The sequence below is a fragment of the Amphimedon queenslandica genome, unplaced genomic scaffold, assembly GCF_000090795.2.
Source record: "Amphimedon queenslandica unplaced genomic scaffold, v1.1 AMPQUscaffold_13261, whole genome shotgun sequence".
Classification (NCBI taxonomy): Eukaryota; Metazoa; Porifera; class Demospongiae; order Haplosclerida; family Niphatidae; genus Amphimedon; species Amphimedon queenslandica.
The window spans coordinates 34,409-49,994 of NW_003546503.1; the positions used below are offsets into that span (position 1 = coordinate 34,409).

The 15,586-nt window shown below is 32.7% G+C and overlaps 2 protein-coding genes and 1 long non-coding RNA gene across 3 annotated transcripts in view; 2 read left to right on the forward strand and 1 right to left on the reverse strand.

The window, feature by feature from the left end:
• The window catches only part of LOC100632631 (high affinity nerve growth factor receptor-like), an 11,035-nt gene extending 8,959 nt beyond the window's left edge, over positions 1 to 2,076 (forward strand). The window contains exons 10-15 of the mRNA XM_019999505.1: positions 190 to 226; positions 280 to 439; positions 487 to 579; positions 626 to 739; positions 788 to 873; positions 1,744 to 2,076. Coding sequence (XP_019855064.1) covers positions 190 to 226; positions 280 to 439; positions 487 to 579; positions 626 to 739; positions 788 to 873; positions 1,744 to 1,915 — 662 coding nt within the window. The 3' untranslated portion in view covers positions 1,916 to 2,076. The remainder of the gene's footprint in view (positions 1 to 189; positions 227 to 279; positions 440 to 486; positions 580 to 625; positions 740 to 787; positions 874 to 1,743) is intronic.
• A 478-nt stretch (positions 2,077 to 2,554) lies between these two features.
• Positions 2,555 to 4,261, reverse strand: LOC100632377 (uncharacterized). Its single transcript, XM_003388346.3, has 5 exons — positions 4,146 to 4,261; positions 3,961 to 4,101; positions 3,018 to 3,212; positions 2,867 to 2,969; positions 2,555 to 2,815 (listed from the first exon to the last, which is right to left on the reverse strand). The coding sequence occupies exons 1-5, from the start codon at positions 4,189 to 4,191 to the stop codon at positions 2,704 to 2,706; spliced, it is 597 nt and encodes a 198-aa protein (XP_003388394.1). The 5' UTR covers positions 4,192 to 4,261; the 3' UTR covers positions 2,555 to 2,703.
• A 505-nt stretch (positions 4,262 to 4,766) lies between these two features.
• LOC109583963 (uncharacterized) lies at positions 4,767 to 13,961 on the forward strand. The gene is made up of 5 exons (XR_002185793.1): positions 4,767 to 4,824; positions 4,888 to 4,952; positions 7,984 to 8,052; positions 8,135 to 8,196; positions 13,757 to 13,961. It is a non-coding gene; the product is annotated as an uncharacterized LOC109583963 (long non-coding RNA).
• The last annotated feature ends 1,625 nt before the right edge of the window (positions 13,962 to 15,586 follow it).

Consider the following 15,586-nt stretch of genomic DNA (forward strand, 5'->3'; position numbering starts at 1 on the left):
ATGAGAGAGTAAAGTTTCTACAAGAGGCAGCCATTATGGGTCAATTTCATCATCCTAATGTTGTTAAACTTCATGGAGTGGTCACCATTGGACATCCTGTGAGTCTGTAGCATTACTAATGATTGTACTCTTTAATAATTATTAAATGTTGTACATAGATAATGATAGTACTGGAATTAATATCTGGAGGTGACTTGAAAGAGTACCTTAACAAATTCAAACCATCGTAAGTTTGTATTAATCATTGCACTCATATCTCTTGTCTCTCTCTTCTCTTAGTCCTGGGGAGTTAGTGTTATCATCAGTTCCTTCTATTTTGCTCTCATTTTGTCGTCAAATTGCTTCAGGAATGGAGTACTTGTCAAGGAAGAAGTTTGTTCACAGAGATCTTGCAGCAAGAAATATATTAGTATCAGATGAAGGAACAGGAATATGCAAGGTAAGAGATTAGTACTAACAATTGGACTTTATATAGTATGGTCTCAGATTGCTGACTTTGGTATGTCAAGGGATCTACAAGATGAATCTTATTATATTTCACAAGCAAAAAAGATTCCAATAAAATGGACAGCACCAGAAGTAATTAAAAACTATATAATTAGAATATTGAATTGTGTATGTATAGGCATTACATTATAAGAAATATTCGAGTGCTAGTGATGTGTGGAGTTATGGAGCTGTAATGTATGAGATTTGGTCAATAGGACATAAACCATTTGAAATGTACACTAATCAAGAAGTACTATTAATAATGATAATAATTATTGTTAATTCACTGTATTTTTAGTGCATTAGATTGGTTGATTCAGGCTATAGATTACCACCTCCTCCAGGATGTCCTAAACCAATGTATAAACTAATGATGCAATGCTGGTATGTATTTATACTGTCACAGTCATTGGTTATGTTGTGCTATCATGTAAAAAATGGTTATAACTCAAAAAATATTAGTCGGAATCAGATCAAATTTTCTAAAGAGCATAAGGACATCAATGTGTATCACAAAATTTAATAAAAATTTGGGGTGATTTTGGAGCCATTTTTTTGGACAAAACCCTGGGCTATAGCCTTGGGTATTTTTCAGAATTTTAGCATTTTCTTAAAATGGCCATAACTTGAAAAATTGAAGTCGGAATCAGCTCAAACTTTCTACATAGCATAAGGACATCAATATGTATCAGAAAATGTAATAAAAATTTGGGTTGATTTTGGAGCCATTTTTTGAAAAAAACCATGGGCTATAGCCTTGGGTATTTTTCAGAATTTTAGCATTTTCTTAAAATGGCCATAACTTGAAAAATTGAAGTCGGAATCAGCTCAAACTTTCTACATAGCATAAGGACATCAATATGTATCAGAAAATGTAATAAAAATTTGGGTTGATTTCGGAGCCATTTTTTGAAAAAAACCATGGGCTATAGCCTTGGGTATTTTTTAGAATTTTAGCGTTTTCTTAGAATGGCCGTAACTTGAAAAATTGAAGTCGGAATCAGCTCAAAATTTCTACACAGCATAACGACATCAATATGTATCAGAAAATGTAATAAAAATTTGAGTTGATTTCAGAGCCAATTTTTGGAAAAAACCATAATTCTATAGTACAGCTAGGGTATGACAAATATGTCTTGTAATAATTACCAAGATCTAATGGCTAAGCTAAGATACTACATTATAGGCACTATATACTATTATTGTGATCCACAATAATAAGCAATAGTGTTATTGTTATTTTTCCATTCACAGGAATCCTGATACTTATAATCGTCCAAGTTTCTCAGATATATCATCAAGTCTATCCTCACCTGATAAACAATTACTAATGATTAATAAAGAGGATCCTGTTACTGTACTGGGTGGAGCTTTAGAAACAAGCCACTCCCTCTACAACGACTTACAGTACATGTATAAAAAGTAAAATTTGCAAGATCTACTTTCTTTTTTTACCTCTCTCCCTGTCCCCACTCCTCATTGCTTCTTCCTACTAATTATTTATATTATATTAACAGTTTCAGTGAGTGATTAAAATTATGTTCAGTTCCTACCTCATTTATAAATTTATATTATAATTTTCAGTACTGCATTTGTATTTTTTGAACTATTTTTTTTACTTTATAAAACTTTATATTGCATAATTTTGAAATAAGAACTTAACTATTGCATAAAAACTGAAGAAAATATACTCTTGACTGTGTGAATGTGCATAAAGTAGACTACTGGCTATTATAATCTGTAATGCATGCATGGTATCAAAAATACATTACAATATAGATCTAAGAGCGGCTGAAGCCTGCATGGTGTACACAAATAGCTTGGTTGTGCTGTTGCATATGATTACAAGCGAAAAAATTGAATATCATATTTTCTTGATGCTACAGTCAAGCTCACTTTTACTGCTACTATCACTATACAGTGGGATATAGTGTTTCTAATGTTCACATTCATGGCAACTTTTGAGCAAGACTTGCTTTGAGATAATAGTACAGATCATTATAAGGTATAAATATTTGGATTTGTGAATCTCACTAACTGTTAGGTGGTGCTAAATATCAAAGCATTCAAGGCTTTAAAATGATAATTTTCAGAAAATTTAATTGCAACTTAAAGAAAACAAACATTGTATTGTGTTAAAAGATGACATCACCAGAGGCTAATGGAACCAATAAATTATTCTAGAACATTGTCACCACCACAAGAACCCCCACCTCAACCACCAGTAGGAGGGCCACCACCACAAGGACCCCCACCACAACCACCACCAGGACCTCTACGACGACCACATCTTTTACGACCTTTTCTTTTAAAACATTTGGGATACCTACAATTATTACAGTACACTAATGATAGTTCAATCAATAAAAATACTCACAGTGCTTTAATGCAAGGGGTAGGTAGCTCTTCTCCCTTCGTTTCAAGGACCTTGCAAGCAATTAGAGCTAAACGCTCTTCGCAAGGACATGGCGGAGGAGGCACTAAATGTATACACATTAAACAAATGAATAAAACTGTATTGATCTTACAGCCAGTAACAAACAGCTTGAGGAAAAAGGGAAATCCAACGTGATACTCACTCATGTTATCATAATAGTCAAAAGGCATTACCAATATGTATGCGTTATAAGGCTCTCTTGATATCAGATCTTCATTGAGAGCGAAGCAGGTCTCCCCCGTTGATGTCACGTTAACTTCAAACAATGTGGCATTGGATTCGAAAACTACAATACAATACACAAATTTATAAAATAGATCTGATAGTGCATTAACTCAGCAACTATAATTTATGCATGAATTATTTATACTGTATAACTGGAAATATTTGTTTGAATTTAATTTTACTGTTTTCTGTTCATCATAAAAGCACACAAAATTAATTCCACAAAGCTTGATAAGTAAATGTTGTATCAACAGTTCACACCTACACCAACAAAATTAAATTCTTCATACATTAAAATTTGCTCTGTTAGTACAAAAGTGCAAAATATAACTTTTGCAAGCTTTTCCAACTATAGGGTAATGGGAACACTTGGTTATTGCCCCAATGGGTACAAACCAATACAAAAGTGTCTCTAAAATGAGGTGTCCTTATAAAAAGACTATTATATACTGAGCTTGCATGTGTAGCTATATTCATAGCTAGCATACAACTGATGCATCATTAATAGTAATTATATTACACAGCCAAGAGTTAGCATGTATGATACAAGACACTGCCCAAAATCAATGAATCGAGCCTGATTACAGTATTGATACAGCCTGACAAGTATCATTGCAGAATCATGCATGTTGCTCTGGCTGAACCAGTATGTAATCCAGCAAGATTGTATCAAGGCTGATAGATCAACCTAGGCTCATTGCAATGTTAGCTGCCCAAAATCTATGATTCAGGATACATTAGGCTGGATCAGGACTGACACCATTCATGATTCAATCACAAACTCTTGGCTGTGTATATAGTTGCATTACCTGATAGATCATATAATTCCATTGCTAATGTCAATACTGAAAATGGTCCATCACGAACATAGACACAGATATCAATGGCTTCTCCTTCAAAGATGAGTTGTTTACGAGACCTGAATCTCACAGTAGGAGCTTCATGAGAAACTATGAGATGCAGCAATCATTATTTATCAATAATAGTAACTTACCAATCAATTGAAGGAGCTGTAGCAGTATAACCAAACACAGCAACATTGTGGAGAGAAAGAGAGAGAGAGAGAGAGAGAGAGAGAGAGAGAAAGAGACAGGAAGTCTAACTAGTAATTGGTGCAAGCCAAACAGTTAATTTATACCAATCAAAGGAATAATGTAAATTAGATTTTTAATAACAACAAAGAATTTATTAATAATTGCTTTAAAATTTCTCCTGATTTTGTTTAAAATTACATGCATGCCTATTTAAAACATTATAAAATAATTTTTTAGCCATTTTTATGAAATTTGGCGAAAGACCCTCTACTATTATAGCACAGAGACTTTTATCTGCAATTTTTGAGCTACTTAAAAAATTTGTAAAAAATCCAAATTTGATTGGAATTTGTTCAAACTTGCTACGCAACATAAATACATGTATGTATACCAGAAAGTGTAGCAAAAAATGGAAATTTTTCTCCTTTTCATTATTGATGAAATTTGGCCAAAGCCCATTTAGATCTACTAAATAGTACAGGGACTTTTTGAGCAACATAAAAAAAATTTTTTGACTGGAATCAGTAAGTACTCTCATGCAACGTGAAATCACGTGTGATAACTTTAATAAAGGCGTGGCTAGTTATAATACAGTCACTCATGATGAATTGATGAAGACCTCCATTTTAGATAACAAAGGTAATTTATTTTTACTATTATAAGAAATATATTAGTTATAATAGACTTTTACCATGTATATAGGATACACATTAAGAAATTAATGAAAGAGGTTTATTTCAACATGAGGCTATGGAACAAGTAAATGAGTGAGTTAAAATTTTTTGTGCAACTACATCCAGTAACATTATCAATGTAGGGCTGGTTCTCGGGCTGAGTATTAAAAAAATTTGCACATTCATTTATGTTTGTTCTTTCTTATATACGAGGGTATGTTGAATTTATAATACTGTAGAAGGGGAATATTTTACAGCCTTTATTATTTAATTTTTACGTGTTTTAAATTTTACTGTTTACATGTGAGCCATTATGAATTAATATCACTAACAGAAATTAACTGTTTAATTTTTTCTTTTAATGTAAAAGAAAAAAAATTTCATGGCAGAAAAAAGAAGGAAGGCCCTTAGGTAATTAAATTAATAATAGTTGAATTACTTGTACTTTAATTTCACACTTACGGAATTTTTAAAATCCGTTAATTATTTAATGTAAAAGAATTTTCTTTTTATGATATTAAGAACAAAATTAGCAATAAACAAAATTCTTTCAAAACACATTTTCAGAAAATTATCCAACTATTAGAAATGCCACCCTACTTTATGACATACCTTCATACATTTCACAGTTCTGTATCTTATATATTCATTATTCATTGTGGTCAGGAAGTAGTTTTTTGTGTGTTGATTGTTGATCTAGCACTATACCGTATAGCAGGTATATTCCGTTCGAATTTAATTTCATTCTTTCCGCTCTTATTCCTTGTGGAATGAACATTTTCCAAACGAAAAGGGCGTTTCCTCAATGCCACGTGTGCAAAATGGCTGCTCAGAATGAAAATAAAACGAATGAAAATTTCTAATCCTGCTTAGAACGAACATTTTTCCAGACGAAATATACCCGATATACGGTATATAAATAATAGGTTTCCCAAATTTATTCTGCATAGTTTTATTAGCAGTAAAGCGATTTATGAACTATTTCAATTCGTTTTGGGTGAAGTGAATGTAGTAGTAGTAAAGGATTATTGTCAGTTGTCATAATTATATGCTCATGGGAATAAATATGCACTTAAGCTCATTTCTCACTGATCACTAATATTGATCACTGAGCAATCAGTGATCATTTCTCACTGATCACTGATATTATGATACACATTATTATTTTGTTCTAGTTCTTTTTTTTACAAGACTGATTGCTCTGTTTGGGCCATTGGCTATCGTATTTATATGAGCAGATTCCAATCAAAATTGTATTTTTGCATGTGATTTTGGCCAAATTTAAAATGGAGAGAATCCTCCATTTTTCTGCATACATTTGAACTGATTCCAATCAAGTTTTATTTTTATAAATTTTTATAAAGTTGCTCAAAGGTGCAGGCCAAAGTCCCTGTATTGAAATACATGCATGGTTTGGTTGGGCCAAATTTTACCAAAATTGAAATGGAGAGAATTCTCCTTTTCATAATTGTTCATATACATGTACATGTTCTTATGTTGTGTAGAAAGTTTGAACTTATTCCAATTAAGTTTGGATTTTTTACAAATTTTTGAAGTTGCTCCAAAAGCCATGTACATGTACTTGTCAGCTTATGAAGCATGCTGTTTAGCTCACTTAATTCCGGCTTTGTACTGATTAAGTAAGTGATGTGTGTACATGTATTTTTTGTCTAATAGCACTGTGCCTACATGCTTGTCATTGTAATGAGCAATAACCACTGTAAATAATTGATAATTATAATTAATTTTATTTTAAATTAAAAAAATAGATGATATACACATATATACAAATCAGAAATTATTCAGCTGTAATAAAAAATTGCTGGTGTGGAAAAAACACAAAATAATTATAAATTATCATTTTACATGAACATAATAGTTGACAACAGCGGAATTTACAGAATGATATAATGTTTAGGAATTTATTGTGTCATAAATACATACACAACTGGTACAATATCTAAGGGCAGTATATGTCTTGTACATGTACATGTAGTTGAATGGAGAAGCAGCAAAAATGAATATATATCAGTGACTACTGGGTTGCTCGTTTTACATTACAATGATTTAGAATAGGTGATAGTAATATTTTCAGAAAGATTGTTTTTTACTGTAACTCTTTCCTCTGGAAATTGTTCCTTTCCTGTTTCTTGAACGCTGTATATATCAAAGGCAATGCAGTTGTGGTTACTCAGTGAAATTGATGCACTGTTGGGGTTGATATCTGATTGACTAACTGTCTCTATGGCAGTTTGATGCCCAGATGAATCAAAATATGCAATAGAGTTATGCTTCCTTATGTAATTTATTTTTGGCGAATGATGACTACTGTAGGCATAATCTGTCTCATAGTTTGTTGTTTTGGGTTGGATTCCTATCCCTGTTGTGTAGTTCCATTCGCTATCAGATAGATCTGTTGTAGTTGACTGACATGTTTGGTCTTGTGTTTCAGGTAAACTGATCATTGGCTGTTGTATTGGTTCATTGATCTGGTCATCAAGCACTGGATCATGATTGGCATTTATTGTGTAGTTTCGCTCGTCTTCTGATAAATCTGTTGTTGTTGATGGACGACTTTGAGCTTGCATTTGAGGTAAACTAGTCTCTGGTTGGGACTGTGATATTGTATCATTGCTTTCTTCATTGAACACTGGATTGTCAGCATGAGTGTCACGATTGAACAGGTTTTCCTCTGCACCTTGACCTGATGTAACACGGTAGTCCTGATTCACATCCTCTTCTAGTGCTACTCCTGGTTGAGGCACATGGGGGTTTCTTAAAACAATGCCCTGCCCTTCCGCCATTTTAACTTTTCTTCTTTAATTAATTATTTAATTTCTAATTGACCGAGTACAATGTAATTTTGTGTGTTTCCATGGAAACAGTTGAGTATGCATTTATTGTTTTTATAACAAAACTTGGATTATTCATTGTGTTCATAAGTAGTACGTAAAGTACATGTACATGTACTGTATGCCTTAAATATTGTGAGATAATTGCTTAAGTCATTCTTCATTCTGTATTGCTATTTGCTAACCTCATGTCTAATATCTTTCAAATGGACATGACTCTTTGCAGTGTCCAGTTGCTACTGTAGACTTCAGTTAGTGTTTGTTTATTATAGGTATGTGTAGGCTGTGGTCCTGATCATGTCTACAACCAATAAAGAGATGTTAGTATAGTGCTATATCTGGTGAGTTGTCTCTCCTTATCATGTGGGCCATTGTGGGGTGTATGGATCCTTCTTTCTATAAGTTATTCTTGTCTTTTCCCAGGACTAGTGTACTATCACTATGAGCATTTTCTGGACTGTGATATCATTATGCTTCATAGAAAGGTGAGTTTCATGTGTGTATTACTCTACATGTACTCTATTGTTGCAATCCATTTACAATGTTTTGTGGTGAAATAGTGTGATATTCCTATACTCATTGACAATGCAGCTCACACTATATTGCACATAGTGACATTAAACAATTAAGACATACATGTATTGCACAGTGTTATTTCGGCTTTAAATCTGCTACTTGTAAATATTATTTTAAAAGGCTAGATTTTGCTTACTTTGGAAGGTACAGCTAACACGTATACCATGTACCATGTTGTACCTTTTGCATGTACATATATACAGGTGCTTCTTTGTTAAATGAGGAAGAGTGAATAGTGAATACTATAAACCTGCATGTATAGATCTACATACACATCAAAGAATATACTGTCTTGTCCCACTACCTGTTGTTCCTTGCTGTCATAATTGAAGCCTTTCGAAGTACTATACCTGTTACTGCCCTTGTCAACACACTGGGAGGTTTAGTCACTCCCTTCGAAGTCTTAAAATAATTTAGTGAATCTATTTGATCTTTTATTACCTGAGGACTCCTGCCTTTCAATAGTAATGTCTGGTGATTCTGGTTTGGTTGATGCTACATGTACATTACATTACATTATACATTAGGTCTAAGAAGTAGCAACTTGTCACCTAATACACTTATGCTTGTTCTTTTTTGAGTCAGTTCATCAGATCGGGAATGGCTTATGCAGTCAATTGTTTTATGTTAATGTACCTATTATGTTGGTGTATCAACCTGGCCATGAAAAAAATAAAATTAATAATAATAATAATAATAATAATAATAATAATAATAATAATAATAATAATAATAATAATAATAATAATAATAATAATAATAATAATAATAATAATAATAATAATAATTTATGCTGATATCAGTTGATTTTTAGCACTTTCAGATGCTTCCTTTGAATAATATCTAATTTTCATTTTACATTAAAATTACATCTATGCCTACATGTATATTTAAAACAAGATATAAGAATTTTTTAGCCATTTTTAATGAAATTTGGCCAAATACTTATAGTACAGGGACTTTTGTCTGTGATTTCAAGCAATTTAAAAAATTCATTAAAAATCCAAATTTGATTGGAATCGGCTCGAACTTGCTATGCAACATACATGTAAATACATGTATGTATATCAAAAAGTGTAACAAAAATGGGAAATTTTCTCCTTTTCATTATTGATGAAATTGGACCAATTTGCTAGATCCATACATAGTACAGGAGCTTTATGAGCAACTTAAAATTTTTTTCAAATTCAAATTTGATTGGAATCAGTTCAAACTTTCTATGCAACATAAGTACATGTAGCTACTTATACCAGGTGGTACTTATACCAGGTGGGTGGGTATAAGAGTAGTTTTTTTGCTATTACTGTATAGCAAGATTTCATAAAGTAGTACAAGATAATTTGATTGTGCACACTTTTAAAAAATGCAATTAATTTTGATGCAAAGGTTTCTATTTTGCATATTAATAAAATATTGATGTTCTTATGCTGTGTAGAAAGTTTGAGGTGATTCCGCCTTCGATCTTTCAAGTTACAGCCATTTTAAGAAAATGCCAAAATTCTAAAAAAATACCCAAGGCTATAGCCCATGGTTTTTTCAAAAATTGGCTCCAAAATTACCCCAAATTTTTATTACATTTTCTGATACATATTGATGTCCTTATGCTGTGTAGAAAGTTTGAGCTGATTCCTCCTTCAATTTTTCAAGTTACGGCCAATTTAAGAAAACGCCAAAATTCTGAAAAATACCCAAGGCTATAGCCCATGGTTTTTTTCAAAAAAATGGCTCCGAAATTACCCCAAATTTTTATTACATTTTCTGATACATATTGATGTCCTTATGCTGTGTAGAAAGTTTGGAGTGATTCAGACTTCAATTTTTCAAGATACGGCCATTTTAAGAAAATGCCAAAATTCTAAAAAATACCCAAGGCTATAGCCCATGGTTTTTTCAAAAAATGGCTCCGAAATTACCCCAAATTTTTATTACATTTTCTGATACATATTGATGTCCTTATGCTGTGTAGAAAATTTGAGCTGATTCCGCCTTCAATTTTTCAAGATACGGCCATTTTAAGAAAATGCCAAAATTCTGAAAAATACCCAAGGCTATAGCCCATGGTTTTTCCAAAAAATGGCTCCAAAATTACCCCAAATTTTTATTACATTTTCTGATACATATTGATGTCCTTATGCTGTGTAGAAAGTTTGAGCTGATTCCACCTTCAATTTTTCAAGATACGGCCATTTTAAGAAAATGCCAAAATTCTGAAAAATACCCAAGGCTATAGCCCATGGTTTTTCCAAAAAATGGCTCCGAAATTACCCCAAATTTTTATTACATTTTCTGATACATATTGATGTCCTTATGCTGTGTAGAAAGTTTGAGCTGATTCCGCCTTCAATTTTTCAAGATATGGCCATTTTAAGAAAATGCTAAAATTCTGAAAAATGCCCAAGGCTATAGCCAATGGTTTTTTTCTAAAAAATGGCTCCGAAATTACCTCAAATTCTTATTACATTTTCTGATACATATTGATGTCCTTATGCTGTATAAAAAGTTTGAGCTGATTCCGCCTTCAATTTTTCAAGATACAGCCAATTTAAGAAAACGACAAAATTCTGAAAAATACCCAAGGCTATATGTAGCCCATGGTTTTTTTCAAAAAATGGCTCTGAGGTCACCTCAAATTTTTATTACATTTTCTGATACATATTGATGTCCTTATGCTGTGTAGAAAGTTTGAGGTGATTCCGACTTTAATTTTTCATGTGACGGCCATTTTAAGAAAACGCCAAAATTCTGAAAAATATTTAAGGCTATAGCCCATGGTTTTTTTCAAAAAAATGTCTCCAAAATCACCCCAAATTTTTACTACATTTTCTGATACATATTGCCGGATGTCCTTATGCTGTGTAGAAAGTTTGAGCTGATTCCGACTTCAATTTTTCTACCTTGTATATAGGACACACATTAAGAAATTAATGAAAGAAGTTTATTCCAACATAAGCCTATAGAACAAGTGAAGGAGTGAATTAATTTTTTTTGTGCAGCAACATGCAAATTCATTCATTTTTGTTCTTTTCTTAAAAGTTGCCCAAAAGTTTGGCCAGAGTCTTTGTACTATTGTAAGTAGAAAGTTTAAATTCCTTATAATTTTTAACAGTTTATCTAATAAATTTTGAAGTTGCTTCAAAAGCTGTAGCTAGTTGTAAAGTTGATCAGCAGTAAAACATATACATGTACTCACGCGCATGTAGGCTATAAGTAAGTGATATTCTATTTTTGTCTAATAGCACTAGCCGTGCTTGCAGTATTGTCTTTGCCTGACTGAGTGCATGTACATATAACTAAATTATATCTTATGGTACGAGTTGTTGCTTCCCACTAATTTTACTTCAAATTAAGAAAAGAATACAAGTCGTATATCGATACACAAAAATAATATTAAATTATAATTTTACATAATGGTAACAATGAAATTTACAGATTTATTGAACGATTTACAATTACAAAGGAGACACAGTATTAAATTAACTAACTTAAAGTATCAGATTGTTGGAGTCTGGTATAATGTAAATCTACATGTAGTTTAATTTAAAGAATAATAGATATTTATTCATTATAAGAGCTAAGGGCTAAGGGTAGAATGTCTTGTGTTTGTGCATGTGCAGTAGCATAGTGATGAATATTGTGATTGTCAAAACTTTTGATCTTTTAAGTTTGCTCCTCTCCTGTTTCTTGAGTTCTGTACTTGTCATAGACAAAGCAATTATTATAACTATGCATAACTGATATAAAAGGACTGTCACAGGATTGACTGGTAGTTTGTATACTGGGTTGTATGTATGTATTGATATCAGTTATAGATGACATCACATATTCCTTTATTGATGAGTGATGAGTAGTACTATAGGTATAGCTTGTCAGATACTGATAGTATGTCCGCTCTAATTGCTGTCGTGGGATTTGCACAGTTACATGTAAGTTTTGCTTGCCTTCTGATGGATCTGTTGTTGTTGATTGGCCTATTTGAGCCTGTAGCTGTTGTGCTGGTTCATCAGCCATATCACCTTCAGGTACCAAATCGTCATTATGAGAATCATGATCCGACAAGTGTCTTTTTGCACCTTGGCCTAGTTCAGCACTTAATCGCTTAATTACCTCAGTAGTGTTGTGCTCTTCTATTGGTAGGGGTTTGGGATCTCTTGAAACTTTTCCAGCATGAGGTCCACCAATTTCTTGTCCTTCTGCCATTTTAATTTTCTTTTTTTAATTTAATCTAATTGATCAAATGAAGAATAATTTTGAGTATTTCGATGAAAACAGCTGAATACGGTTATTGTTTTTATAGTATTGATTGTTTTTATAACAATACTAATGTTATTCATTTCATTTAAGCAGTACACTTACATTAAAGCCCACCATCCACCATTCAACTTTGTCGAAAGTAACTTTGTAGTTACTTTGGTGTGCTGTCAACTCTGTTGCCTGAAATAGAATTGAGTTCTATTTTAGGCAACAGAGTTGCCATAAGATCAAAGTAACCACAAATTTTACTTTCAACAAAGTTGAATGGTGGATGGTAGGCTTAATGGGATGTTCAAGTCATTCTGTATCTTATGTCTTAAATGTTGTAAGACAACTCCTCATGCAGTCTGTACATTTTCCAGTTGCTTAATTGCGTATGAGTGTTTCTTTAACACTGTAACTAAGTGTATACCGTATAGCGGGTAAATTTGGAGGGGCTAAATTTTGGCGAATTGCTAAATTTTGGTGACTGGCAGATTTTAATTTGGCGAATTTGTGGCCACATGCCATTGAGTATGCGTATAATGGCTCAAAGTAGTGTATTTTTATTTTGGTTAATGGCTATCAAATGCCAAATTTGCCAAATTTAATCCCCTCCAAAATTTCTTGCTATACGGTAATGATGATGGTGAAGGTGAAGTAATGGGGTAACGGTGAAGAAAATGTGCGTGGATCAACATTCACTGTATTCGCTGCATAATATGTTTGTCATTGACTAATTTAGATTTTGTTTGTGTTTAATTTGTGTGACCAAAGATTGAGGAATTTGCAGGATGTTCCAAAGCTTTCTCATTGTACATACATACCCTCCTGATAGGAGGAGCATCTAACCAACTATTATTTCAGCTGCCAATTGCATGCATATAAAGTAATGATTAGTATTGTACCTTTCACTAAAATACATAGTTAAACAATCTTCTACATGCATCTGTGTTAATGTGCATGTATAATATTAATATTGCCAGTCAGTAATTTTATTTATAAACACAAACTTGATAATTAGTGATGTAACAATGAATCATGATTTATAGCAAAATTAACTGATTATGAATAAAGGAATGAATTATGGTATATAGCATAACTGAATGGAATGAACTGGTGTAATTCACAAAATGTACATAAATGTATCAATAACAACACATTTACACACCATATCACACAATGGGGGTGCCTTTTGCATTGTGATATTTATAATATAAGTGTCTTCCTCAATTATAGATTCAGTCAAGAGTGGGGCTTCTGTTGAATGTATCACATTGACTTTAAAGACATCATTGGAAGGCAAGAAAGTGCTGGACAGAAAATGTCTACACATAGACATAAACATAATTTCTCACAAAGATTTGTCACTTTTTATAATTATTATAATAATAGTCTAGATTTTTATCAGAAACTAAGCTGTAATTTACAATTATTAGTTGAATTTCACAGCCGATCTGTGGGTTCAATGTAGCATGCAAACATCAACAGTCTATGAACATCATGTTTGTATAATTATGCCTGCATTGACTGAGCACACAGTAAACATGCAGTATTTTTAATAATTATATTTTAAACCACTTTTTAGTTTTCAGTAATACTCTACAAAATACAACTAAACTCAATTAATTATTAATTCACTGAATATGAAAAAACAATAAGAAGTACTTTAATTGTGTGGAGTTTTGTTTTGGCAATTTGTCATCAAAATTGTTGCACCAATTATGTGCAGCTTGTGATAGTGAAATTCCAAAATAAAGTGCATTGCTAAATAACAGAAGAAAAACTTAAATTTAAATGGCAATAATTTATTCCTTCTTTATGCTACTATCTTTATAGACCACCCAGAGTGAGAATTGCTTGCGTGGGAAGACTATTACGGTTGTAAGGCGTGGTTTACAATGAAATAAATTCCGGCCGCCATTTTGGTTGGCAACTTTCAATGGAGAACAAACGGGTCGACACAAAAACAAACCTGTATTAAGAATTCTGGAGCGAATTTGACCAAATCTTTCACAGGATAAGCTTAAAGGTAGCTATTCTTTCTTATAACAAGCACTTTTTAGCTATTGATAGAGCTACAGCAGGTAAGTGAGGCATTTTCTTCGTGCCTCCATTGACTTCCTTAACAAACTTGCCAACCAAAATGGCAGCCAATTATGACGCGTGGGCGGATACCGTATATAAAATTAATGAAATTCATAGCTTTTGCAATTCTCACTCTGGATTAGGCTTTGGCATATTATTCCACCATTTCATTACATTATGCTATTCTCTAGTGCTTCAGATATATGCATTATGCTTACAATATTTATTGGCTATGCTTACAATTATTCTGAATTATTATCAAAATTATTTTTTTTAATAAAAAAATTATTATTTATCACACATTATACTGTAACATCAAGGAACATTGTACATAGTCTCCAAGAGAGTGACTTTGCTGGGGGCTAAATGAACAGCTATGTTAACATTTCACATTCAGTGAGTGAAGTCACATGGTTGAAGTTTATTGACTATTCTGGAATAATGCTTAATTCCTAGTGTGGTTCATTAGGCTCGATATTATGCTAGCCTAATATGCTCAAGCCTACTCTGGGTGGTCTATAGGCAGTGTACATTGTATTCCATATAAGGGCATTAACTATATTAGTAGATTTACTCATAATGTAAACTTTGGTCAAGAGAAAGGAAGTAGTAATGGTTCTTTCGAGGGCTAGAGTGTATGTTGTTCCTGTAATGTCTTTCCCTGCTATTATGGTACTTGTTTGGACGTATTTTATGTTGATTCAGCTTTATTTGATCATCAGTCCTATCTTTGGAAGTCTTGGAGATATTCCCTATATTATATACATACTGTTTCCTCTCATTGGACTATTAACTGATGTGCATATAGGAAGATATAGAGCAATAACAATTGGTGTCAACCTTTGTTTCATATCAAGGGCGTACGGAGAAAAAAAGGAAGGGGTAGGCTATGAGTAGAAAAGGGCGCGGGAAGCGCGCCGCCGATTTGGCCCTGCCCACTTTTACAGCCGCGAAATGGGCGTGTTCTCGCAATATGAAATT